Source organism: Gopherus flavomarginatus, chromosome 6 (assembly GCF_025201925.1).
Source record: "Gopherus flavomarginatus isolate rGopFla2 chromosome 6, rGopFla2.mat.asm, whole genome shotgun sequence".
Lineage (NCBI taxonomy): Eukaryota > Metazoa > Chordata > Testudines > Testudinidae > Gopherus > Gopherus flavomarginatus.
In genome coordinates this window covers 98,819,599-98,846,917 of record NC_066622.1, presented here as the reverse complement: position 1 = coordinate 98,846,917, position 27,319 = coordinate 98,819,599, and the positions used below count along the sequence as shown (strand labels likewise).

The following is a 27,319-nucleotide window of genomic DNA, read 5'->3' as shown; positions in this document are numbered from 1 at the left end:
TTATTCATTTTCATTGCTATCCTTTGTACTTTCTCCATTTTTCCAGAAGTGTGGTGCCCAGAACTGTACTCCAGCTGAGGATCGGTGCTGAGTAGACTGGAAGAATTACTTCTTGTGTCTTTTGCTCACAACACTCCTGCTAATACATCACAGAACGATGTTCACTTTTTTTGCAACGGTGTAACACTGTTCACTCATATTTACTTTGTGATCCACTATAACCCCCAGATCATTTTCTGCCGTATTCGTTCCTAGACAGTGGAGGGTCCAAGAATGAAAACTCACCGATAAGTCAGAATTTTCCCTCTCTTAGTTCCCTCCATGTCAGATAGACTTCACAGTGGGATGTAGAAAGCAGTAGTTCATCTCTAGAGTCCTACCAAATTCACGGTCCATTTTTGTAAATTTCATGATCATACCATTTAAAAAATCTTGAATGTCATGATTTCAGTTATCTTAAATTTCACAGAGTTGTAACAGAACATGAACATACTTTGAAAAATGGCAAAATATAAATGTGTAAAGGCCTTAAGTCAGCATTCTCAAAATGGAGGTCCCGACCCAACAGGGGGTTGAAAGCTATTGTAGGGCGTCGGGGTATTACCATCTTTACTTCTGTGCTGCCTTCAGAACTGTGTAGCTGGAGCATGGCAGTTGCTGGAAGGGTGCTGAGCTCTGAAGGCGGTGCTGCCACCAGGAGCAGCACAGCCTTCAAAGCTGGGTTTCCGGCAAGCAGCTCTCTGGCCACCCAGCTCTGAAGGCAGCATAGAAGGGTGGCAATACTGTGACCTCTCTACACTAGAATTAAGACCCCCCAGTTTGAGAAACGCTGTATACTTGTATATATGTTTACCCTATAGTATAAAAGAGTATAGTATAGGGAAAAGTACACAAAAGACCAGATTTCACGGGGGAGACCAGATTTCACAGTCTGTGATGCGTTTTTCCCAGCCATGAATTTAGTAGGGCCCTAATCACCTCTAGAGCAGGAGGAGGATTCATTTTGCCCATGTAGTACTGAAAAGGAAAGTTAACCTTATGAGAGCAACCTGTTCCATAACACCCTTCACCAGATGCTGAATCAGTAGGTCTGAGGATGTCAACTCCATTGGTCAAGCACAAAGTGTGAATTGGAGACTCTATACTGCTACTGTCTTAGAGATCTCGTAACGTGTGTGATCTCACTGCCCATAAAATTGCTGCTCTTCTCACAGAGTGCACAGTAGTGAGAGGAAATGTATATTAGGTTTTAAATCCCTGCGCCATATACACCTTTATTCATCCACAGAATCTGTTCACATCTAACTTACGCACTAATTTTCTTTTTCCTGAGGGTGTTTGGATTCAACCACAAGGACAATATCACCATTTCCTATTATGAAGAAGAGTGTGGTGACCTTTGGGATGGAAGCCTGGTTACCACATTGATAGAATGTGCAACTGAAGTTTCACAGAGCATGCCAAGCTCCAAAAACACCCTCGGACAAGGAGGTTGCCAGTAGGCAAGATACTTTCAGTGAGATGAGGAAGAGAACTAGCAACTTTGAAACTGAAAGGTGGTTTTATCAGGACTTGTAGTACACAGAACAAGATCATGATAGGAATCTGCATGTTGCCACAGGACTGGTAAGAGTTGTAGTCCTCAGGAATCTGGTGTGTAACAGTGAGATTCTCATGGGTTTCTTGCAGAACAATATGTTTCAGCTACTGACTTGTCTTTGTTAGCCCTGAGCATCATTGTCAGGCCATCTTGTAAAAATACAAGAATGTCCTTCTGTTTCAGCTGAGTTTTCACTGATGTTGTGTGTTACTAGGAACACTGACATCTAAACCTTGAGTAACACATAGACATCATTTGTGGATTTCCTCTGAGATGCTAGGAAGAAGTTTATCACCTTCTTAGAACAAGTGACTGTACTGCCTCTCAGTTTCCTGATGGTTAGGCAGCACTGGAAATTGGTTCAGCATTGGTTGCATTGTTACATGTATGTTGGGAATCTGAGGTTCTAGCTCAGGAGTGGGCAAACTACGGTCCGTGGCCACATCTGGCCAGCATAACGGTCCTGCATGGCCCTTGAGCTCCCAGCTGGGGAGGCTAGCCCCTGCCACCATAGCCTCAACTCACCGTGCCGCCAGTGCTCTGGGCGACGGGACTGCAAGCTCCTGCTGGGCAGCACGGCTGCAGTGTATTAATTGCTCCCCGTAGGAATGTGCTATTCATGGAGCACCAGGACTAGCAGCTGAAAATAGTACACCATAAGTAGCACATTCCTATGGGGAGCAATTCAATACACTACACTTGGGTAGGGAAGGTTGTGCCTCCCCAAACAGCCTGGCCCCCGCGCCCATCCGCCCCCTCCCACTTCCCACCCCCCGACTGCTCCCCTCAGAACCCCTGACCCATCCAACGCCCCTGCTCCTTGTCCCTTGACCACCCCCTCCTGGTACCCCCCTTCTTCTAACCGCCCCCTGGAACCCCACCCCTCTATCCAATCCCCAACCCTATCCTCTATCCCCACCCCCTGCTCCCTGTCCCAACCCCTATCCACACCCCCTCAACCTGACAGTGGCCCCAGGACTCCCACGCCTATCCAACTGCTCCCTGTCCCCTGAAAGCCCCCTGGGACCCTCTGCCCCTTATCCAATCCCTCCACTCCCTGCCCCCTTACCATGCCATTCAGAGCACCAGGAATGGCAGGCATAATTAGCATATTCCCATGGGGAACAATTTAATACACTACACTGGCTCTCCATACAGTTTTGGAACCCCGACGTGGCCCTCAGGCCAAAAGGTTTGCCCACCCGTTCTAGTTGTATCCAATTTAGATCGAAGAACCAAAACCTGAGGTTTAATGAGAAGGTGACAATCATTGTGGCCTCTTCCATCACAACCCTCTTTAAGCTCAGTGGCTGAGGAGAGGAAAGGCATAAAGGAGGCCTTTTAGACCTTTTTTGAGATAAGGGGACCATAACCTCTGCTTTTGAGTCTCTTTTCCTCACACTTCTTTAGTTTTTCAACTGAAATTGGATGCAGAGAGCTTAATCAACAGGTTTCTAACCAGGCTTGTGATGAACTAAAAGTCTAGCTGATCTAAAACCCATAAGCACTCATAAAATTAAACCCTTACTCATGCTTAATGCTGGAAGCTTGGCTGAGGATCTGAGGTATCTTGCTCAAAGCTCCAGCTTTAGTTATTTCTCCTTCTCTTTAGAGGATCTACAGAGGAGACTTTCATGAGAGGTTTAAAGAGTTTCTGCTGCCCTTTTAAGTGCAGACTGTGGCTAATATCATGCAGCAGTCCTGGGCCAAACCCCTGAGAGTCCCCGAGGGGAACAGTGCATTTCCAGGCAGATTGAAAGGACAGTCTGCAGCCTTGTAACCTGCATTATATCTGTGAAAATAATAGTAGCTACTTTATGGATCCCTATGGAACCCCTGGAAGGAAGGAGGAAGTAAGCTCATCTCCCAGACAAGGGGATCTGAATCACCAACTCTGCCTGCTGCCGGGTTTGGGCTGAGGGGAGCCAACTGTACAGAACAAGGAGTGAGCCAGAACCACTGACGACAAATGAGTCACTGATATCAAAAAGGTCATAGAAGCCCATACCTTTCATGGCAGCTGAGGCCTTGCACCTGAAACACCTTATGGGAAGACGGGGAAGTTTTGTGGCCTTCTCAACCACTTCAGCATAGTCCATGTATATGTGCTAGCTGGGAGAAGGAATTTCTTTCTCCTGGTTACTATGGGAGGGGACCTTGCTTTTCCCAATTCCCTTCAGATTCAGAAGGCTCCAGTGAAACTTTTCTGCTTACTCTGCCAGATATGCGAATGGCATCCCATGCTTAGGGGAAAGGCTTGAGGCTTTAAGGAAAAGGAAAAGAAAATCACCTTACCCTACTTTCATGCCACTGATTCTGGCTTGGGCTCAGTGAAGGGAGTTTCCAGGCAGTCTGCCCTCACATCCCAAGGGTGGACCTTATCCCCCTCACTACCTGGAAACAGAATTCCTGGGGCTTGCTGTTTGTCACTTCTCAGAGAGTGCAACATTCACCCTCCTCACAGAGCCAGAAGAATTTTTTGTTTTAAGTTTCGCAGTTTTGAGGATGAAAACCCCAAAGCCAATGGAGAAACAGATATTTAATTAAAAATCATTCAAAGATCCTGTGAAATTTCGGCACCAAAGGAAGCCCAAAGGAGTCTGCTATGTATGCCACTTGGAGGCAGATAATTCTGGGAGTGCTTCCTGAATGGCAATCCTAAACCCAGTTTAGAACAGAGATCCGTTCTTTCTCCTGTTGCCATGGAGACCCAAAATACCCCACTGTTTTGTGGCCTCCACGTCCAACGTAGAGGAGACTGAGAATTAAATACTGACCTCTCTCAGCTCTGAATAAAGAGAGACAGCTGCCATGTCAACACTAATTCTTTAAATTGTTTAATCTAGTGAATTGTTCTGAATACAGATTAACTTTTATTAACCTTTGAAAACTGAATTTGCATGAGCTCTGATGAACTGATAGAAGGTTGTTTGGTTTCCCTATAGATTCTTCAAGTGCCCTAGTTTCCTCTACTGAAATGCTGGTTTGCTATATCCTACAGCAGTATTCCTCAGTGAGTCCCAACAGCTCCTATTATAAACAATGCAAAGCAACAATATAGAAATTAGGGAGTGGGGGATATTTTCTCTTTTCCACATGGCTGTACCCTCCAAGGTCAAACAGCCATGCTACATTTAGTTTCCACTTATCTCTATGCTGACACTGACCAGTCCTGCACTTGAATTGCAAGTCTACAAAAAAGGAAAGAGGTAATATACAATCCTATTGCAACATTGAGGGGGCTCCCACTATGACTTGAGTGCAAGTTTGTCTGCTGGTTTAACTAGGACTTTACAATCATTTCCATTGCTTTTAAGACAAATAAAGTATTAACCATATTGCCAGAGCTGAAAATTTGTTCTCTAAAAAGACTAAATGAACTAAACCTGGCTTAGATTCTTGTTACTTCCTTTTGTGCTTCCAGTTTTGTTATGCATGTTGATCCTGATTAATCAAAGCATTTAAGAATATGCTTCAGTCCATTGAAGTCAACAGGATTTAAGAATATGATAAACTCTATTTCTGGATCAGGGCCATATTCCCCCAGTTGACTGGGTGCTATATATTATTAATTATATACGTTGCTACCCATGACTAAGAATTTCAGTGTTATAATTACAAAGCTTGATTCTCATGATCTGAGGATGGATAGTGAGTATACACTCTATCCCAATATAACACGGGTTCGTGTACAATGCGGTAAAGCTCTGACACGCTGCTCTGAGCAGTGTGTTAAGGGGGCCAGGCCGGGCCCAGGCCAAGAGGTTGGATAAGGAGCAGAGGGTCTCGGGGGCGGTCAGGGGCTCCCCCCCTCCAGGGTCTAGGAGGTAGGAGCTGAGAGGGACAATTTTGGGGCCCCTACAGTCCCAGAGTGGCCCAGGAGCAGCCCACTCCCCTTCCCTTGTCCCAGCCCCAGCTGTGTCACTCAGGGGAGGGGTCTTGAGGGAAGAGATCCCCCCTGCACTCACCGGCAGCAGTGGAAGCAGAGCAGCCCGGCCCCAGCCCGCTCCACTCTGCCAGCTCCCAGCCGCAGCGTTCCACTTCCCACCACAGGTGATTGTGGAGAGCATCCTCCCAGCCGCGGCACTCCACTTCCTGCCGCAGGTGAGTGCGTGATCTTTCCCCAACCTCAACCTCCCCCTGGGACAGGGCTGGGGCTGGGGCAAGGAAAGTGGAGCAGGCTGGGGCTGTGTCGCTCCGCTTCCCACTGCAGGTGAGTGGATGGGTCAGAGAAGTCAGTGGGATTGGGTAGGGGGTGGGGTCCTGGGGGTGATTAGGGACAGGGGTCTCTGGAGGGGCGGTCCGGAACAAGGAACAGGGAGGCCAAAGTAAGTTCGATATAACACGGTCTCATCTATAACGCGGTGAGATTTTTTTGTCTCCCAAGGACAGCGTTATATCGGGGTAGAGGTGTATTTTACTATGGATGGAAGAGGGAAATGCTATAGATCGGGGGTAGGCAACCTATGGCATGCGTGCCGAAGGCAGCACACGAGCTGATTTTCAGTGGCACTCAGACTGCCTAGGTCCTGGCCACCAGTCTGGGGGGCTCTGCATTTTAATTTAATTTTAAATGAAGCTTCTTAAACATTTTTAAAGCCTTATTTACTTTACATACAACAGTTTAGTTAGATATTATAGACTTATAGAAAGAGACCTTCTAAAAACGTTAAAATGTATTACTGGCACGTGAAACCTTAAATTAGAGTGAATACATGAAGACAGCACACCACTGCTGAAAGGTTGCCAGCTCCTGCTATAGATATTTGGATGGATGAGTTTTGAGAGGAGAAACTTCTTTGATAGCATTTTTTCCTTGTCTCATTATTATTTCACACACTTTTTATAAAGGATCCTAGACATGACTCACTCACTTTTTGTATTGGGTTATTTTGGATACTTGCATTAAAAATAAAAGTAATGCTTTTAAAAAAAAATCAGCCGTAATGGTTAAAACAAAAATAAGCTAACACACACATTTTTCCAGGAGTGCAAAAATGACGTGATAAGTTTTGATGATCAACATTAGGCCATCTCTGTCAACAGTAAAGCAGCTCCCCTTTCCCCCACCCCCGCTTTAAGTTATATTTGCCTATGTTCACTAGATGTTACTGGCAAAAAAGCTTCTTGCAGTTAGTACGACTACATTCCAGTAACTACAAACCATTATTATCCCAGCTATCCAGTCACTGCTAGGATACCACCATTGACTATTGGCATAGAGCCTTGGCCTTTTCAGTTAGGCTGTACTATTGGTTTGGAAAGGAAGAGTAATCTCAGATACTCAGGGGAAATGTTCAGAAGGAACGTGGAAGAGGGACAGCCGTGGGAACGCTGCTAGAGTAAGTGTCCCTTTCTGCAATATAGATAGAGGCTCAGGGAGGATAAAGAGAGCTGCACTTGCAGGGTTTAAAGGAAACCTTGAAATCATGGTAAGTGGAAGGGAGAAGTGATGCACTGACAGTGACATTTCATTCATAGTCACCTGACCACAGTTATATAGTTAGTAAATCAAAATATGTATCTGTGAAAAATGATACATTCTCAGAATATAAAACAAGACTTCCTTCCAGAGTTATATGGGCACCGGAATGTGAAGAAAAAGATGTAGGAACCCTAATCACCTTCCCTGTACATAAGAACATAAAGATGGCCATACTGGCTCAGATTAATGGTCCACGTAGCCCAGGACCTGTCTTCTGACAGTGCCAGAGGCTTCAGAGGAAATGAACAGAATACGGCAATTATTGAGTGATCCAGCCTGTCACTGAGTCCCAGCTCCTGTACACACTCACGGCTAGTTATCCAGGGGTGCAACAAGGTATGGTTAGCTTCCATGCTACTAAGCTTCCACAGCCAGTAACAATGCTGTATACAGACACAAACCTTATTTAAAATTAATCATGCTATGACCTGGTTACAAGCTTAAAAGACATATTGCAGATGAACCCAAAAGGCTGGCTGCAAAAAGATAACTGGTTATATAAAAAGATGAGAGACTATGGTGTGACCAAGACATCAAACTAGTAAATGATAAGTTTGGCACGTGGTAAGGAAGCAGCTACTGCCCCCAAGAACGACAATAGGGAAATTCAATATCTGAGAAATGAAACCTTCTCATAAGTGGCTCAGACATGCACAGGGGGAAGAACTTTCATCCTCTGCAACAAGACGACTCCTGTTAGGACCCAATTGAAAGTGCACTCTGCCACTGAATTCTATGGGGTTTGGATAAGGATTTTTACCTACATACCTCAAAAATAAAATAAAATAAGAGAGAAAGATTCTGCTCTCATTTCACATAAAGTGGCAAAGCCTCAAAAAATAGCTTTTCTTCAGTTGCCAAAAATAAATAATAGAAAGTGATGACAAAATGTCCATTCTTTCAAGAGAAGGAAGCAGTTTTTGAACATAGTGTCTTGTTGCTGAAACAATTATGTATTGTATGATAATCATGTTAAGAAAAATATTTCTAGCTACTGCACTGGTTGTTCATTGTGTGAATTTCTCATCCTAGATTTTAAATAGTTATTAGTAACTTGTCACCTCAAAAAAGTTAATTGAATTTGAGCAGACTGACAAAAGCCTGGTAAGTGCAGGTTGGCAACATATAAGCTTTCCACACAGCTCTGCCAATGGACCTCAGTCTTGACCTGCAACATCCCCTACTATTCAAGTCCTGTGACACTACATAGCACTGCCAATTCACCTCACTATTGATATACAGCATCTGTAATCTTATGCACAGGCACATTGTCAAGATACAACACCGGATTCTAATGTCCCTTACAGAAGTGCAGATCAGGAGTTACACCATTTACGTCAATGAGTTATACGACTGTAATACTCATTTAAGGGAGCCAGACCTTAATACCACATTTCACATTCGGGATTGCTGGGAGGCAAGTTTATTTTGTGAAAGAACAGATCCCAACATACTATATGGAGATTGTAATACAGTATAGAGAATGAAATAGTGAGAAAAAGACGGTTACTCACCTTTGTAACTGTTGTTCTTCGAGATGTGTTGCTCATATCCATTCCAGTTAGGTGTGTGCGCGCCGCGTGCACGTTCGTCGGCGAAACTTTTACCCTAGCAACACTCGGCGGGTCGGCTGGGGGCCCCTTGGAGTGGCGCCGCTATGGCGCCGAATATATACCCCAGCCGACCCGGCCACCCTTCAGTTCCTTCTTGTCGGCTACTCCGACAGTGGGGAAGGAGGGTGGGTTTGGAATGGATATGAGCCACACATCTCGAAGAACAACAGTTACAAAGGCGAGTAACCGTCTTTTCTTCTTCGAGTGCTTGCTCATATTGATTCCAATTAGGTGATTCCCAAGCCTTACCTAGGTGGTGGGGTCGGAGTGAGATGTTGCAGAATGCAAAATTGCTGAGCCAAAAGGCTGCATCATCTCTTGACTGTTGAACCAGAGCATAATGTGAGGCAAAGGTGTGGACCGAGGACCAGGTAGCTGCGCGACATATTTCCTGGATTGATACATGAGCCAGGAAGGCAGCAGATGAAGCCTGAGCCCTGGTAGAATGTGCGGTGAGATGGCTCGAGGGAACATAAGCCAAGTCATAACAAGTGCGGATGCACGCTGTCACCCAAGAGGAAATCCTCTGAGAGGAGACAGGTAGGCCCTTCATTCGGTCTGCCACTGCGATGAAGAGTTGGGGCAATTTGCGAAATGGCTTCGTCCGTTTGATATAAAATGTGAGCGCCCTATGGGCATCTAGGGAGTGCAATTGTTGCTCCCGTCGTGATGAGTGCAGCTTCGGGAAGACGACCGGAAGGAAGATGTCCTGACTGATATGGAAGGCCGATACCACTTTAGGGAGGAATGCTGGGTGTGGTCGCAACTGCACTTTGTCCTTGTGAAACACAGTATACAGTGGGTCCACTGTGAGTGCCCAAAGCTCGGAGACTCGTCTGGCCGATGTAATGACTACGAGGAAAATAGTCTTCCAGGACAGGTATAGCAGCAAGCAAGTTGCTAACGGCTCGAATGGTGGAGACATAAGTCTGGTTAAGACCAGGTTGAGGTCCCAGGTAGGGGCAGGGCGGCGTACTTGGGGGTATAGGCGCTCCAAGCCCTTGAGGAACCTGGAAACCATAGGGTGTGAAAACACGGAGCAGCCACTCTCCCCTGGATGGAAGGTAGAAATGGCTGCCAAGTGCACCCTCAATGATGATACCGCTAGGCCCTGCTATTTGAGAGACCAGAGGTAGTCCAGGATGATGGGGATCGAGACTTCGGTGGGAGTAACATTTTGCGTTTCGCACCAGCAGGAGAAACACTTCCACGTGGCCAGATACGTAGAGTGAGTGGAAGGTTTCCTGCTATCCAGGAGTATTTGTTGTACTGAGGCAGAGCAGCGTAACTCTGACTGGCCCAACCACGCAGGAGCCATGCCGTGAGGTGAAGGGACTGCAGATCTGGGTGGTGAAGTCTGCCATGGTCCTGAGTTATGAGATCTGGGTGAAGAGGCAGGGTAACTGGGCTGGCTATCGACAGGTCGAGCAACATGGTGTACCAGTGCTGCCTGGGCCACGCTGAGGCGATCATGATCAAGCGAGCTCCGTCCCTGCGGAGCTTTAGCAGGACCCTGTGAACCAGCGGGAACGGTGGAAAGGCGTAAAGCAGTTTGCTCGTCCACGGTATCAGGAAAGCGTCCGAGATCGAGCCCGGGGAGAGACCTTGGAAGGAGCAGAACATCTGGCATTTCCTGTTCTCGCGGGAAGCAAAGAGGTCTATGCGGGGAAATCCCCACTTCCGGAAAACAGAATGAATAATGTCCGGACGGATTGACCACTTGTGAGAGCAGAAGAATCTGCTGAGTCGATCCACCAGAGTGTTCCGAACCCCTGGGAGAAAGGACGCTACCAGGTCTATCGAGTGGGCTATACAAGAGTCCCAGAGTTGAATGGCTTCCTGACAAAGGGGGGAGGACTGTGTCCCCGTTTGTTTATGTAATACATGGCCGTTGTGTTGTCTGTGAACACTGAGACAACGGCCTTGCAGATGCTGTTGAAACGCCTGGCACGCAAGGCGGACTGCTCTCAACTCTCGGACATTGATGTGCAAGGCCAGCTCCTGAGATGACCAAAGGCCTTGAGTGCGAAGATGTCCGAGGTGAGCACTCCAGCCGAGAGATGACGCATCCATCGTCAGGGCCATAGAAGGCTGGGGCGGATGGAATGGCATCCCTGCACACACCAGGGAGGGCGTCAACCACCAGTCGAGGAAGTCTAGGAGTCTCGGGGGAACCGTGAGGATCTTGTCTATATTGTGTCTCCCTGGGTGGTATACTGAGGAGAGCCAAGTTTGAAGGGGACGTAGGCATAGCCTGGCATGCTTGGTCACGAACGTGCAAGCAGCCATGTGACCCAGGAGGCCGAGACAAGTTCGAGCCGAAGTGGTTGGGAATTTTTGTAGGCCTTGTATAATAGATATCATTGCGTGAAACCGCGGCTGTGGTAAGCAGGCCCTGGCAAGATTGGAGTCCAGAATGGCCCCAATGAACTCTATTCTTTGTGTGGGAACCAGAGTAGATTTCTCTAGGTTGATCATCAGGCCTAGTTGGATTAATAGGTCCTTGACGATGCCCATGTGCCACGTTACTTGGGTCTCAGAGGCCCTGCGAATGAGCCAATCGTCGAGATACGGGAAGACGTGTATGCGTCGATGACAGAGGGAGGCGGCGACTATGGCCATACACTTTGTGAACACTCTTGGGGCTGTGGAGAGGCCAAACGGAAGGACTGTAAATTGGAAATGTTGATGGTTGACCACAAACCTGAGGTACCATCTGTGTGGAGGATAAATGGCAATGTGAAAATACGCGTCCTTCATATCGAGGGTGGCATACAAGTCTCCAGGATCCAAGGATGGGATGATGGTCCCCAGGGATACCATGCGGAACTTCAACTTTATCAAGAACTTGTTGAGTCCCCGCAGGTCTAGAATTGGTCTGAGACCTCCCTTCACCCTGGGAATTAGGAAATAGCAGGAGTAGAACCCCTTGCCCCTCAAGTCCTCCGGTACCTCCGCTATAGCTCCCATGGCAAGGAGGAACCGTACCTCCTGCAAGAGGATTTGCTCGTGAGAGGGGTCCCTGAAGAGGGATGAGGATGGGTGGGGGGAGCGAAATAAACTGAAGGCAGTATCTAAATTCTACAGTGCATAAGACCCAACGATCTGAAGTTAGTTGGGTCCACACAGGGAGGAAAAAGGAGAGGCGGTTGCAAAAGGGAGGGAAAGGATCCTGTTGAACAACTGGTACGTCGCCCTCAGGCACGCCTTCAAAAGTTTGGTTTAGATCCCGCGGGTGGTTTGGCGGGGCCGTGATTCTGACCCCCTTGGGGTCCGGACTGCCATCTACAATTGCCTCGGCCACGCCTCCTGCCGAAGTCCTGCCACTGTCTAGGCGGGGGGTAAAGACGCTGAGGCTGGGGCCAGAAGGGCCTGCGCTGAGTCTGCGGTGTGTGCATCCTCAGCGAGCGCATGATTACCCTATTGTCCTTCAGACTCTGCAGCCGAGGCTCAGTCTTTTCCAAAAATAGGCCCTGACCTTCAAAGGGCAAGTCCTGGATTGTATGCTGCAATTCAGGTGGAAGGCCTGACACCTGAAGCCATGATATTCGCCTCATGGCAATCCCTGAAGCCAGAGTTCTGGCTGCAGAGTTGGCTGCGTCTAACGAGGCCTGGAGAGAAGTTCTCGCCACCTTCTTTCCTTCCTCCAAAAGGGCCGCAGACTCTTGAGTCTTGAAGGACTAACTCTGAATTTCTCAACCGCCGCCCAGGTGTTATAATTATAGAGGCTAAGCAGGGCTTGTTGGTTTGCCACCCTGAGTTGGAGGCCCCCTGCAGAGTAGATTTTACGTCCCAATAAATCCATGCACCTAGCCTCCTTGGCTTTTGGGGCAGGGGATTGCTGGCCATGGTGCTCCCTTTCGTTAACCGATTGGACAACGAGGGAGCAGGGTGTACGTACAGGTACTCGTACCCCTTACAGGGCACCATGTACTTCCTCTCAACTCCCCTAGCCATGGGCAGAATAGATGCTGGAGACTGCCAGATGGTATCAGCCTTCACTTGGATCGTCCGAATAAATGGTAAGGCCACCCTTGTGGGAGTGTCAGCCGACAAAATATCTACCGCCGGGTCCTCTATCTCTGGAACCTCCTCCACCTGGAGGTTCATATTCAGGGCCACCCGTCTCAGGAGGTCTTGATGTGACCTTAGGTCAATTGGAGGAGGGCCCGAGGATGTCCCCGCCACTGCTTCATCTGGAGAAGAGGAAAGGCCAGGGACAATTGGGTCCTCCGTTGTCTCACGGACTTGGGCGATGTCCGGCTCCGGTGGGACCTGAGGGTCTGGTGCCTGAATGGGAGCATCCTCCATACCCGCAGGAGGGAGACGGCTAACAGTAGCCTCCGGCACCCAATGCTCCGACGGTACAGAGCGTGTTGGCACTGGAGGTCCACCTTGGGCTTGGTGATATGCCCAAAGCGTCCAGAAGGACCACTGATGAGGTCCTTGGTCTTGAGCCTGGGTCTCTTGGAAGACATGACTGGGGACATCTAAGTCACGGTCCTGTGCATAGGAAGCACTGTCGGCATGGGATGACATAGATGCATGGCGAGACGGCCAAGGAGGAGCTGAAAACCCCTGAGAATGGTCTCCATCCATGGGTAGTCTGTCTGTACGCTGCAGCGGAGAGCGGTGCAGGGCGCTATACCGGTAACAGGAACGAGACTGGGACTGGAACGGTGCCGAGAGGTCGACCGGGACCTCGAAGCTCGACGCCGGGAGCGGCTGCGAGAGGTGCGGTGCCGTGAGCGGTGCCAGGAGCTTGATCAGTACCGAGAGTACTGGGCCAGCGAACAGGGTCCTGAACGGTGCCGCGAGTGCGACCGGTACCGAGATGGAGAACAGCACCGGGACTGCGAGCGGCGTTGGGATCGGCAATGGGACCGAGAACGCTGGCAGGACCGCGATCGTGATCGGTGCCTCTCAGCGGTGCCGACTGAAGATGGTGTCAGTAGGGCAGGCTTGTCTATGGACTGTAACCCGCACCGGCTGTGCCAGGGGTTGAGGCAGCGCAGACTCTGTCAGTGCAATCAGTTCTCTTGCCATAGGGAATGTCTCAGGAGTGGAGGGAATAGAAAGCTCAACCATGGCGCGTGCCGTGGAGCTGTCAGGCACCGGACTCAATGGCTCTTGCGAGACCGGCATCGACGGTGCTGAAGTTGGTGCCACGGCAGTTGCCGGTGCCGGGCGGTCCGACTTAGGTGGGTGCTCCGACTGCGGCATGGACACGGAAGCCACAGGAGTCTTATGTTTTTTGACCCACAGGGAGAGGGAGCGGTGCCGAGCAGACATCTGGGCCAATGACGGTTGGTGCCAAGGGGCCTTAGTGGTACCGGTGCGCTACGGTGCCGAAGATGCACTCCTCCCCGGTGCAGACTGTCCGGCGCTCGGTGCCGAAGGTGGAGGAGTAAGAGCTGCCTCCATCAGGAGCTGTCTGAGACGAAAGTCCCGCTCCTTTTTGGTCCGCAGCTTGAAGGCCTTGCAAATGCGGCACTTATCTGCAAGGTGGGATTCCCCGAAGCACTTAAGGCAGGAGTCGTGAGGATCTCCTGTAGGCATCGGCTTGTGACAGGCCGAGCACAGTTTGAAACCTGGTGAACCGGGCATGGGCCTCGGCACCAGGTGAGGGGAAGGGGCTAATCCCCGAACTCCTCTTAACTATATACACTACTATGTTAAAGAAAATAATAAACTAACTGCAAGTATAGAAATTTGAACTACATACACAATAACAACGAGAAAACTACGAGTAGCTAGGGAGGTGGAGATCAGCTAAGCCGCGCTCCACTGTTCCAATGACCGACATGGGCAGTAAGAAGGAACTGAAGGGCCATTGGGTCGGCAGGGGTATATATCCGGCGCCATAATGGCGCCACTCCGGGAGGCGACCCAGCCAACCCACCAAGTGTTGCTAGGGTAAAAATCTTCCGACGAACGTGCACGCGCCGCGCGCACACCTAATTGGAATCGATATGAGCAAGCACTCAAAGAAGAATACTGTGTTCCATTTAGCCCAAGCTTGAAACAGAATCTACATCACCATTATTTAGTGCACCAATCACAGAGACAATTGCAGACCCATGTGTCAAAAACACTGTGCTGCAAGCATCTACCAAGAAACAGGTCTATCCCTGTCTCTCCTTTTTTTGTGGTTACTTCTGGGGACTCACTCCTACCTCTCATCTGGCTGAAGGTGGTGATGAATTTGCTGGTCACAGACTTGAGTTCATTATTGGCCAGAGTTATGAGATGTATCCCTTCGGTGACATTCCTCATGACTTTGTAAATGCCAATAGGGAACATCATCAACTTGCAGTCAGCCAAATCTGTAGTGAGACAAAGAAAAAAGGGGACACAAACATGCAGAGCAGGATAGTGTGCACAGAATGCTTCAAGTTACTACCATGTTCATACATTTTATTCTATCCATAAGAATTAGAGAACCTCATAAAAAGAGACAGACAAATTGTCAAGCTCCTTATGTTACTCGTGCAGTCTCAGTATGCATTTAACAGGGGACATTCCTTACTGAGAGGAGCTCGAGACTGTGCAAGAGGATCATTACAGCGTGAAGTTACCTAGAGATATGAGCGTATATTAGTTTTTGCTTTGCGGATGCAATTTCTCCACCTCATCAACTTTTTCACAGCAAGGACAGTGACAATTCGTCTGAGGGCCTTTTTGTCCCCAAAACCCTAGCTTGTGCTCCTGCTATAAAGATTCCCATGGCATATTACAGTGATCTAAAATTGCTGGGATGCAAGAACACCCAACCATTTCCCCTCCTACCCATGAAATGGCCCTCAATTCCTGAATAGTGCCTCAGCCTCCACGGGTTGGCACAGAGCTAGCCCTCTGGCATCAAGGCATTACACCGGGGGCATATGTGGCTGCTTTGTGGCTTCATGGCACCAGCACAAAGCGACTCCAGGGGAGCCATGACTTAGGCCAGAGTGGTGAGATGGAACAGGTACATGGGAGATTCATGCAGCACACACACACACAAGCTTTACAATCAGCTTCTGGTACAAAGTACTTGTGGCTGGTCTGAAAGCTCTGCAGCTTACAATGCGCCTTTTAACAACTTACATGTGGTCAGGCAGATAGGAGCAAGGGGAGTGATGGCTGCTGAGAGACAGGAGCCCAGTCCCTTTACATGAAGGGGCAAGATCCACTCCTACTGGCACAGGGAAGTGCCAGGAAGGATGGCTGCACCACAGGAGGAGAGGGCATTCACCCCTGGGCAGGGCAGGTTATTTTTTACCCAGGATGTCTATAGGAACCCTACCTGTAGAGGCTGCAATGTGTATGTAATGAATTAGAGACTCCTCAGCCACCCTGCCCATACTCCTCCTTGACCAACACCACATACTTTTGGGCTTGTACTGACTGCCTGCAGGAGGAGGCAGTCTTGCTGCTCCATGGTACAGCTGTAGCCTCCCACTGGTACCACCAATTTAAACTGGCAGAAGCATAAACTAGAAGCGATGTTTTATATTTCTGCTGTTAAAACTGATCTGGCTAGCCACTAGTCTTTGCTGTCAGCCAGTTTGTTGTTTTAGATTGCTCCTCACAGACAGGGGAACATGCCCCCCCCACCCGCTACTCTTAGCAAGGATCAATACTTTCTCCTTGGCCACTGTATGTGGGCAGAGCCGGGACCCCAGACCGGCAGCAGGCTGAGCAGGTCCGGCAGCCGAGATCCTGGCTGGCAGGAACCAGCAGATGGAACCCCTGAGCGGCAGTGGGCTGAGCCGCTCAGCCCACTACTGGTCTGGGGTCCCGGCCACCAGCCCCGCTCAGCCTGCTGCCGGTCTGGGGTTCTGGCTGCCGGACCTTTGCCAGCCGGAGACCCGGCTGCTGGCCTAGGTGAACAGAACCCCAGACCGGCAGCAGGGTGAGCGGGGTCTCCAAGGATCACAATGGGCATTTCGATGTCCCCTACTGTGATCTTCCGGTCTGGGAAAAAAGTTCCTGCCTGCATCTTCCTGAACAGGCCACTCTTCCGAAAGATGCGTGCATCATGCACCTTTCCAGGCCAGCCTGCGTTAATGTCAATGAAACGCCCACGGTAATCCACAAGTGCCTGGAGAACCATAGAGAAATACCCACCCTGATTAACATACTCGGATGCTAGGTGGGGTGGTGCCAGAATAGGAATATGCATCCCTCTGTCACCCCTCCACCGTTAGGGAAACCCATTTGTGCAAAGCCATCCACAATGTCCTGCATGTTCCCCAGAATCACAGTTCCTTCTTAGCAGGATGCGATTAATGGCCCTGCAAACTTGCATCAAAATGATTCCAACGGTTGACTTTCCCACTCCAAACTGGTTCCAGACCAATTGGTAGCTGTCTGGAGTTGCCAGCTTCTAGATTGCAATAGCCACCCGCTTCTCCATCGGCGAGGCAGCTCCCAATCTCGTGTCCTTGCGCCGCAGGGTGGGGGTGAGCTCAGCACACAGTCCCATGAAAGTGGCTTTTCTCATCTGAAAGTTCTGCAGCCACTGCTTGTTATCCCAGACTTCCATGACGATGTGATCCCACCACTCAGTGCTTGTTTCCCGAGCCCCAAAGCGGCGTTCCATGGTGCTGAGCATTTCCGTGAATGCCAGAAGCAATTTCGTGTCATACGCGTCAGGCGACTCGTTATCATCGTCGGACTCCTCATCACTTTGTTTCTTAAGGAACAGCTCAAGTGCCAAACGTGATTTGCTGGCGAGACTCGTCAGCATACTCCTCAGCAGTTCAGGCTCCTTTTCCCACAGAAATCACGCTGCACAGAAACCACTGAGAGAGTGTCAAGATGGCGCCAAACGTGGACAGAAAAACAGGGATTTCTGGGATGTGTAGCGATGCATCATGGGGCGTTGGGACAGGAAGCAGAATGACCCGCACCCTCCGCCCGCTTCCCACAACGCCAAAATGGGACAAGGTGCTCGGTGGGATAGCTGCCCATAATGCACCACTCCCAACACCACTGCAAATGCTGCAAATGTAGCCACACTGCAGCGCTGGTGGCTGTCAGGGTGGCCACACTCCAGTGCTTTCCCTACATAGCTGTACAAAGACAGCTGTAACTCCCAGCGCCGCACACCTGCAAGTGTAGCCAAGCCCATATACAGTACTCAATCTGCTATTGTACCACAGGTATGTTTAGCAGAAAAAAAGCATAGTATGCAAGAAGCACCGCTGGTTTTGATTAACTTGAATTCTTATAATCACTTTGAGGTTAACTCCAAGTAAAAAACAAACAAATAATCTGCCTCAGTTTACAGTGTAAACACCCAGTGATTAATGATGTGATTCAAGTCCCCATTCATCACATACTCCATGTTGTCTCTACAATCATAATCCCACACTTCTAAGTCACATTGATTTTTAAATATGCAGATAAACACTTATCCATCTTTTTTTCTTTGTCTCTATCCCACCCATCTTACCGATGCTAAGGAAAGTGTATAAGTGTCAGAAAATGGGAAATCCTTTATTCTAGAAGCTCCCCTCCTCCCTAGAAAAATGGGCCTTTAATTGTGCCAGAAGGCTTTACATAAGCCGGATTCAAAGGGCATGTCTATTCTGAAACAGGGACTATGTATAAATAGCCCCTCTTTAATGCAACAGTCCATTCCCCATATAGATTCAGAATCACCTTTGCTGACTTTAGTGACAACACTGTATGGCTTTTCCTAGGGAGCCATCACAGATAGGAAGCCACGAGCTCATGCTTCATGGACATAACTGAAAACCAGATTCCTACTGCAGAGCTACCTGTGGAGCTCAATTGCATTCCAGTTGCCATACACGGGATAACTAAAGATGAAAGAGGCTTGCACAGGTGAAACTGAGCATAGGCTTTCACTTGCAGAGTCTTCATCATGGACGATACATGAGCTAGAGTTGGGGTTTTCACAACAAATTTTTTGGTGGCCTCAGAGTGCGGCCACCAACTTTTGCTGGTGGCTACTATGACAGTGTTTCCTAAAATACTTAATTAACCTTAGAAAGACAAATGCCGGTAAATATGCACATATACATGTCCAAATCATAGTAATTTATTTATGTAGAGGTTATAAAGGAATTCAGGAAAGCTGGCTGTTTCTCAGAAGGGACAATATTAAAGGCACAATTTCAAATTCCCCCAAAACAAAGGAAAGATAGGAAGAACAGTAGAAGCCAATATAGCTCCATCAGGAGTTCTTTAATGACCTGAAAATAAAAAAGGAATCCTACCAAAAGTGGAACATGGACAAATTGCTAAGGAGGAGTACAAAAGAACAGCCATGTAGGGACAAAATCAAAATGGCAAAGGCACAAAATGATTAGCAAGGGACATAAAAAGACAACAAGAAGTTCTTTAAATACATTAGGAGCAAGAGACAGACAAAGAAAAATGCAGGTCCTCTACTTCACTGTGGAAGGAGAGCTAAAAACTGATGACATCAAGAAGGCTGAAGTGCTTAATTCCTATTTTGCTTCAGGCTTCACTAAAAAAGTTAATGGTGACCAGATACTCAACACACTTAATTAACAAGGGGGAAGAGACTCAAAAGGGAAAGAACAGGTAAAAGAATATTAAGCTAAGTTAAATGTACTGTATTCAAGTCAGCAGGGCCTGATGAAATTCGTCCTAAGGTACTTAAGGAACTAGCTGAAGCAATCTCAAAACCATTAGCAATTATCTTTGAGAACTCCTGGGAGGGCAGGCAAGGTCCCAGCGGTGTGGAGAATGGCAAACACAGGGCAAGTATATACTAGAAACTTATTGCGGTAGTACATGTCCACACTACCCTCCTTCTGTCCGTGGTATGTGTCCTCACCAGGGGCCCTTCCTCCAACTTAAGATGGGGGGTGGGGGAGCAGTGAAATTTGCAAGAGTAACAGCCAACAGCTGATAAGTAAAAACAGCATCTACACAGACACTGCATCGCTCTACTTACTCTGAAATAAGACCTATGCCTCTTGTGGAGGTGGAGTTATGTCAGTGTAGTAGGGCACTTACATCAGTCGGAGCAAGGCTGTAGCATGTACACTGACATAATTAGGTCGATGGAAGGTGCCTTATATCAACCAAGGCACAGTAACTAGGACTATGTCTGTAGTACTGTGGTAAGTCAATCTATGCTATGCGACTCCAGCTATGTGAATAATGTAGCTGGAGTCAACATATCTTAGGTCGAGTTACTGCAGGGTCTATACCACGAGAAGGGAGGTCGACAAGAGAAACTCCTGTTGACTTACCTTACTCTTTTCATCAGGCACAGAGTACAGGGGTCGACTGTAGAGCAATCTGCTGTTGATTTGGCGGGTCTTCACTAGACCCACTAAATCGACCGCCAGTGGATTGATCTCAGAGCATCGATCCTGGTTGTAGTGTAGACATAGCCTACTTTTAAGAAGGGGAATAAAGAGGATTATAGATCAGTTAGCCTAACTTTGATACCTCAGAAGATGCTGGAACAAATTATTAAACAATTAATTTGTAAGAACCTAGAGGATAATACAGTTATAAGGGAGAGAGAGAGCACGGATTCGTCAAGAACAAAATCATACCAAATCAACCTGTAGGGAACTGCGGAAGACTGTGTTATGGCCTAGCTAGGGTATTTCCGCTTTCTCGGCGGCCGGACACGGCACGTCAGTTATAACTCGCTCTTAACTGGTTCAGACCAGTTTGCATGGCCCTTAGCCAAAGGGTGGACACCGCCTGTGGAAAGTCCCTGGCCTTTGGCCAAGGGGCGGACACAGCCTGTGGAAAGCCCCTGTTTGCTTATGTATGAGCTGTGTTTGTGTCTTGCATATATAGCTGTATGATCCCGGTCCCGCCTTTGGACTCCATACTAGGCCGAGCTTCGGTGTGCTGGGCTCCCTGCCTCCGTGACAACAACACCAGGAGTCCCCGTTGCGGGGGTGTCACTTTGCCTTCATTAAAGCCAATAACTCACAGTGTGTGTGGACCTCGTTCTTGCAGAGCACCCTGGGCAGGCCTGTAGCCTCCCAAGAACCTTACATCAACCTAATTTCCTTCTTTGACAGAGTTGCTGGCCTAATGGATGTGGGGAAACAGTAGATGTGATAAATCTTGATTTAATAAGCCATTTCACACAGTCCCCCATGAAATTCTCATAAGCAAACTAGCAAAATGTAGTATGGATTAAATTACTATAAGGTGTATAAGGTGGGTGCACAACTGTTTTTAAGAGGCCATACTCAAACAGTAGTTGTCAATGGCTTGCTGACAAATTGGGAAAGCGCATGCAGTGGAGTCCCGCAGGGGTCAGTCCTGGGTCCAGTAGTATTCAATATTTTCATTAATGACTTTGATAACGTAGTAAAAAAGATGCTTATAAAATTTGCAGACGCCACATGGCTTGGGGGAAGCAGAAGTTCCAAGCATTTTGGAGGACAGGATTAGAATTCAAAATGACCGTGACAAATTGGAGAATTGGTCTGAAACCAACAAAATTAAACAAAACAAGTGAAAAGTACTTCACTTAGGAAGAAAAAAAAATGGACAACTACAAAATGGGGAATTACTGGCTAGTTGGTAGTTTCACTGAAAAGGATCTAGGTAGGGGTTATAATGGATCACGAATTGAATATGGGTCAACAATGCGACAGTTGGGAAAAAGGCTAACATCATTCTGGGGTATATTAACAGGAGTATCTTATGTAAGACATGGGAGGTAACTGTTCTGTCCTTGGCACTGGTGAGACCTCAGCCAGAGTACTGTGTCCAATTCTGGGCAATACACTTTAGGAAAGATGTGGACAAATTGGAGCAAGTCCAGAGAAGAGCAACAAAAATGTTGAAAGTTTTAGAAAACCTGACCTGAGGAAAGATTTAAAAAAAACTGGGCATGTTAGTCTTCAGAAAAGAAGACAGAGAGGGGACCTGATAACAGGCTTCAAATATGCTATGGGCTGTTATATAGCTGAGGTAATTAATTGTTCTCCATGTCCAGTGAAGGTAGGATGAGAAGTAATGGGCTTAATGTGCAGCAAAGGAGATTTAGATTAGACATTAGGAGGATTAAAAGTCCCACTGAGATACACAGGTAAGAAAGTAAGTGGGCATCTGGCCAAGAGAGTCAATGGGAAGGCTAGAACTTTTAAAATTGAAATGATTCCCCTTTTGTTTGTCTGTTATTCTCAGGGAGAAGCAAACAGTGCAACTATGCTGTAAGAAGCTTGGGGCCAGGTATGAAAAATCATTGGTATCATACCTAGAAACTACTTATTTGAAACCCCAGATATGTAAGTAGATCAGGAAATGTCTAGGAACATGCAATCAGGTTTATCTCCTTTTATTTCTTTATGGCTCATGGACTCCTCTATGTTAACCCCAAATGCTTTTGTTTTGCTTGTAACCTTAAAGATGGCGCTCAAGAATGTTATTCTTGATGCTTAATCCTTGAAAGTGTTTTTTTTTTTAACTCTAGCAACAACCAGAGTTTCCACATGTATTTTCTTTCTTTTTGTTTTAAATAAAATTTACCTTTTTTAAGAACAGGATTGGATTTTTGTGACTTAAGAGGTTTGTGCACATGTTGTTTAATTAGCTGGTGGCAACAGCTCATTTCCTTTGTTTTTCTTCTCAGCTCCTCTACGGAGAGGGGATGAAAGGGCTGGAAAGTACTCCACAGGAAGGAATTCCCAAGTGTGCCTTCCTGGGCTCTCAAAGGGGTTTTGCACTTGGGTGGTGCAGCACCTACCAATCCAAGGTCAGAGAAAAGCTGTAACCTTGGAAGTTTAACACAAGCCCGGAGTGGCCAGTATTAACTTTTAGAAACCTTACGAGCCCCCACCTTCTGCACTCAGTGCCAAAGTGGGGAATCAGCCTTGACAGGGTGTATTGACTGACAAGGTATGTTTGGCTCCTTAAATTTGTTCCTATGCTCCTCTTACCTGTCCTCTAAAGGGCTAGGCCCACACTGGAGTGATTACCAATCAAGAGCACACGAGTCTTGAGTTCCCTGAGAGTTCAATCCTCTTAGGAGAGTATAGCAAGCTCTCCCTTCCATGAAGTAATTTTGAGCAGCCAGCTCTATTGGTCAGTGCAAAAGGAGGGGAAGGGACACAGCTATAGCCCCATCTCCTTCCTGTCTCATTTGGGATGTCTGGGAATTAATCTGCAAACTATGAATTATTCAGTGTAACAGTACCACCAACCCAGGCTGGCTTCAAGCCGGCCAGTGCCTCAGTTTCTCCTCACTCTGCTTGAATCTTCTAACCTGCCAGTCTGGTTCGGTTGCTGCAGAGAGTTCACCCTCCAGGTAAGTCACAAAGAAAAAGTCCATCCCTTTTAGGGTATCCAAGTCCAAAATAGTCTTCCGTGCATAGTCTAAAGCTAGATATAGCCCCTCCTTCCTGAGGGTCTATCTGTATGACTTCCCAATAACTTCAGACCATTCTCTGGGCTTCGCTTTCACCCCTCCAGCTCTCATGGACTCCTCTGAGCCTCTCTCTGCTCTCTACAGACCTCTAATGCTCAGGACTTCCTAGTTGGAGTCTCCCTTCTTCCTCTTCTGGCTCTCTGGGCTTATTTAATCTCCAACCCTGAAGGCCTAATTTAGTCTCTTGACCTACCTGCCATGTGACTTTGCTCATTTTCTGCACATGGTGAGGTGAGCAAAATATGTCACAGGTAGGGCTGGCCCCATGTCTCCTTAGAGGGCCAGTGTCCATGACACATTTAGCAATACTTGAATAATGAATTTATGAAACGGGCAGCAACTCATGAGCAGATGTGAATGTTACTGGCTGCCAGTTATTCACCCAGTTCTAATGATCATGTTCTGCTTATATTCCTTCCACCATATGTTCGTGCTGGGGGCGGTGCTAATGATAATGAAATAATTTTTTCATTCTGATTTTTTGAGGTACAGTAGGAAATGCTTGCTAGAGCCCAGATCATCATATCTACTGCATTCTCCTGATAAATCTGGGTGCAGTGCCGTCTCAAAATTACTTCTCTAGTCATAATATTTACACAGTATCAGAAAGAAGTCTCATATCCAACACTGAACATGGAAAATGAAATGATTGTAACTTATTATGGACAAATTACTTGCTTCTCTGCCAATCTGTCCCTGTCCTTGAAAAATAAATCTCTTCTCTAGTATTTCCCTCCATCTATTTATGCCCAGATCCTCTTTCTGCGTTTGCTCATATTTTATGCCATTTTAAGAAGTTCCTTGCCTCCCCATTATCCATTGTGAGGCATTTCACTTTTTTGTTAGGTTCCATGTGAGGAAGATTGTGCCACTTCTTCTAAGATAAGATCTTCACACATGGATCTCCTCAGTTTTCTTTTAGGATCCCAGATCAATATGTAGAGAGCAGTAACAACACAGGGCTAAGCTGAAGGAGTTTACTCTTCAGTGGGTAAAGTGCAAACGGAAACTGAGGAGGATGTTGATTTCCCTTTCCAGCACTTAGTTTGGATAGCAACCTCAACTGAGCTGGGGTCTCTATTAACACGAGCGTAAACAAAGTAAAATGAATCTTGGGTGACATGCACTCCTATGCAGAAGGTCTGTGCACATTTATGTCCTCAAAACAGTTCTTACACGGAATTAGAGTGGGACTTCAGTGACGCACAGGCTTTATGCTGGCCCTCTGCAAAGGGACGAATGTTCCCCCCTTTGTGCAAATAATTCTTGTTTATTTCACTTTGCTTCCTGGCTCACAGAAGATGAGCTGTGGGGAGCTAGAAAGACATCAGTACATCATAGGGAAACCGATTTTGATGCTGATCCAGTCCCCACTAAAGTCAACAGAGGTGGGGGGGGGGGGGAAGAGAGAGAGAGAGAGAGAGAGAGAGAGACTGCTTGACTTCAATAGGAGTCTGATCCAGGCTTTGACCCTAATTCTTATCAACTCTTATGAGTCAACTACTTTTACCATCCTACCTCCTAAACATTCTGTCTCCATTATTTTATAGGACAGGTCCAAATTATTTTTATGAACAACGTGTATCTTTCATCTGACCCTTCAGTTAAACAATCCAGTATTCCTGTGATGGGAAAGACTGCCCATCAAAAAATTAAATTCAATATAGATTAGCATTAAGAAATAGGGAATTATAGAAAAATATAATTTACCTATGACTGGAACTTTTTTTTTTTAAAAAAAAAAGATGCCTTCGTAGCTGATACTTGAAGGAAAGAGACAACAAGGAGGGAAAGTACTCTTTTGATTACAGCAAGGTACGGGAATTAAGATGACCTAGGTTCAATTTCCAACTCTACCACAGTCTTCCTTGCATAAATCTTAACATTTCCATGTCTCAATTTCCTCATGTGATAACATTATTTACCTACCTCACAGGGGTGCAGTGAACATAAACTCACTCATATTTGTAGCTGCTCAGGTACTACCGTGACAGGAGACGCACACACTCCCAAAGTACCTACACAGCGTGATAGCGTGCACATGGACTTTATTTAACAAAGGTGTATGCAGAGGAAAGCTAACATATAAGCAAGATTGTAAGAGCTTTAAAAGAACACATGAAGAGACAGAGGATGGGAACACATACTGTTTAATAAGCAAAGACAAAGTTCAACTCAATGTAGAACAACACTGGGACAGACATGCAAAGTATGGGGGTGAAGATGGGGATATAACTGGGGAATTTGGACAAACTCGAGTCCTCAAATTACACCCTAGAGTTATCTTAAATCTGTGACTGCAAGAGTGTACCTTATCTAGCTGTGCTGTTTACAGGAGATGCTATTTTCTGTAGCGTAGTTTTGATTTAATATGGTTTTCTCTTGATTTTTCTAATATTGTTTCTTTATTTAAAGGGCCACTTGCTGTTTTAGGGATAAATCACTATTGTACATTTGCAAAGACATCCAAAAACTTCTGCTGGGGGGAGGGAGGAGGGGGAGCGCTTAAGTGGTAATTGACCTGGAGCCCTTAGTCAGAGCCATAGGGTAAAAGACTGCCCCCAGGAAATACTGCCATTGCCAGCAGACAGTAAGGTCTTGGGGAAAACTCTCTGTTGGACAAGTTATATAGAATTTAATAGAAAATTACAACCTACAGTAATTTCCAACACAACCCTACTGGTGTCATTTATTAAATTGCATAGGACTTTTCTCACACAGGCTAGGTCAGCACAAGACTTGACAGGAATAGGTGACCAAAGTTTAAAATTCTCTAATAATGTCATTGGAGACAAGATCTATGTCACAATATACAATATTCATCTGCTCATTTATAGGGCCTGATTCAAAGCCCATTGAAAGCAATGAAAATCTTTACATTGACTTCAGTGGGCTTTAGATCAGGCCCATAGGTTGCATCTATACCAGCATACTTTGTAGCTGTCACTCCTCATTGCTGCAGTTTCCCGCATGTAAGAAGCTGTCTGTTCAGACAGCATTCAGATGATTTTACCATTGCACTGTCTAACCCTATAGTAGTGAATTACGGGTCCTAAATTTGCTAAAAGAGGACCAGAACAGGTTCCTTTTGTCAGAAACACTCAGCCATTCTGTTCTTATTTTGCTATTAATTTTTGTCATCAAGATGAAATATCAAAGCCAATGATTTATTCTTACTTCCAAAGCAATCTAGATTAGAACAACATTAAGCTATACGAAGTGATAAAAGAAGAAAAACATGACAGGAATTAAAGAAAGAGAAACAACAGCAAGTCTAATTATAAGCAGCAAGATTTGGGAGACCATACAATAATCAGAAGTGATAAGCCTGCATTCGAATCCAGTTTCAAAATATCCTCATTCATTTTTCCACTGTCAGGGTGTGGGGGGGTGGGGAAAATCATGAGAATAAGTTGAATTCATCAAATAACCTAGTTTTAGCCATTGTTCAGAAATGAAACTGCACCACCTACTGGATTTCTATCCAAACTGAATCAAGTCAATTACAGGTTTGATTGATAACACCAATATTTCTGACTTGCCTTTATGTTAAAATAAAGTATTCACAAGTAGTAGCCAGTCTCAGTTTAGGTATAAATCTCTCTTGGTCTCAGTCATAGGTCCCTCAAGGAAAGAAATCCATTGCCAAATGCCACATCATTGCCAGTATGGTGGCTCTCTTCCTGCAATCTCTCTACATGGGAACTAATTTGTAAAGATAAATTTGGGATTAACAGTAACCTCCAAAGGAAAAACAAAAAACGGAAAAAGGATTCTGCACCCTTTTTTGCTTCTTTCTGATGTATAAAGAAAGTCTGAAAGGTATTTTTGGTTGGTTGGTTAAAAAAAAAAAAAAAAGTTTTTTCCCCCGCTTTGTTCATTAAAGTAGGAAGTGAAGTCCTGTATAGTCTAGAACAGTTTATAGTGATTGGAAAACTAGTAAAATTGTGATATCACAAGAGTAAAGAACATGAAAGTTGAGTATCTAAGAAGCGAAGGGATTGACTCTTGCATTTTGGGGTTTTTTTGTGTTTATTTTTAAAAACACAAACTTATTTAACTGCAGTGACTGACTAAGATTTTGGAGGAAAAAAAGACCTCATTGAGACATGAGAAAAAAAATCAAGCATGGAGTGTTTGTGGGGCAGATCTTGATGTTGTTTTCTTATAAAATTTGTTAAAAGGTTGGTAAGGGTAATAGGGTGTTGATATTTAATACAGCTAGG

General features: G+C 46.4%; 1 protein-coding gene across 9 annotated transcripts in view; it reads right to left on the bottom strand.

The window, feature by feature from the left end:
* LRRC20 (leucine rich repeat containing 20) overlaps positions 1-27,319 on the bottom strand; it is a 194,823-nt gene that overhangs the window by 144,785 nt on the left and 22,719 nt on the right. For 8 of the 9 annotated variants that reach the window (XM_050959744.1, XM_050959743.1, XM_050959741.1 and 5 more), the window contains one exon: positions 14,875-15,024. The exons of the other annotated variant lie outside the window; for it this stretch is intronic. In XM_050959744.1, coding sequence (XP_050815701.1) covers positions 14,875-15,024 — 150 coding nt within the window. The remainder of the gene's footprint in view (positions 1-14,874; positions 15,025-27,319) is intronic. 9 annotated transcript variants of the gene reach the window in all.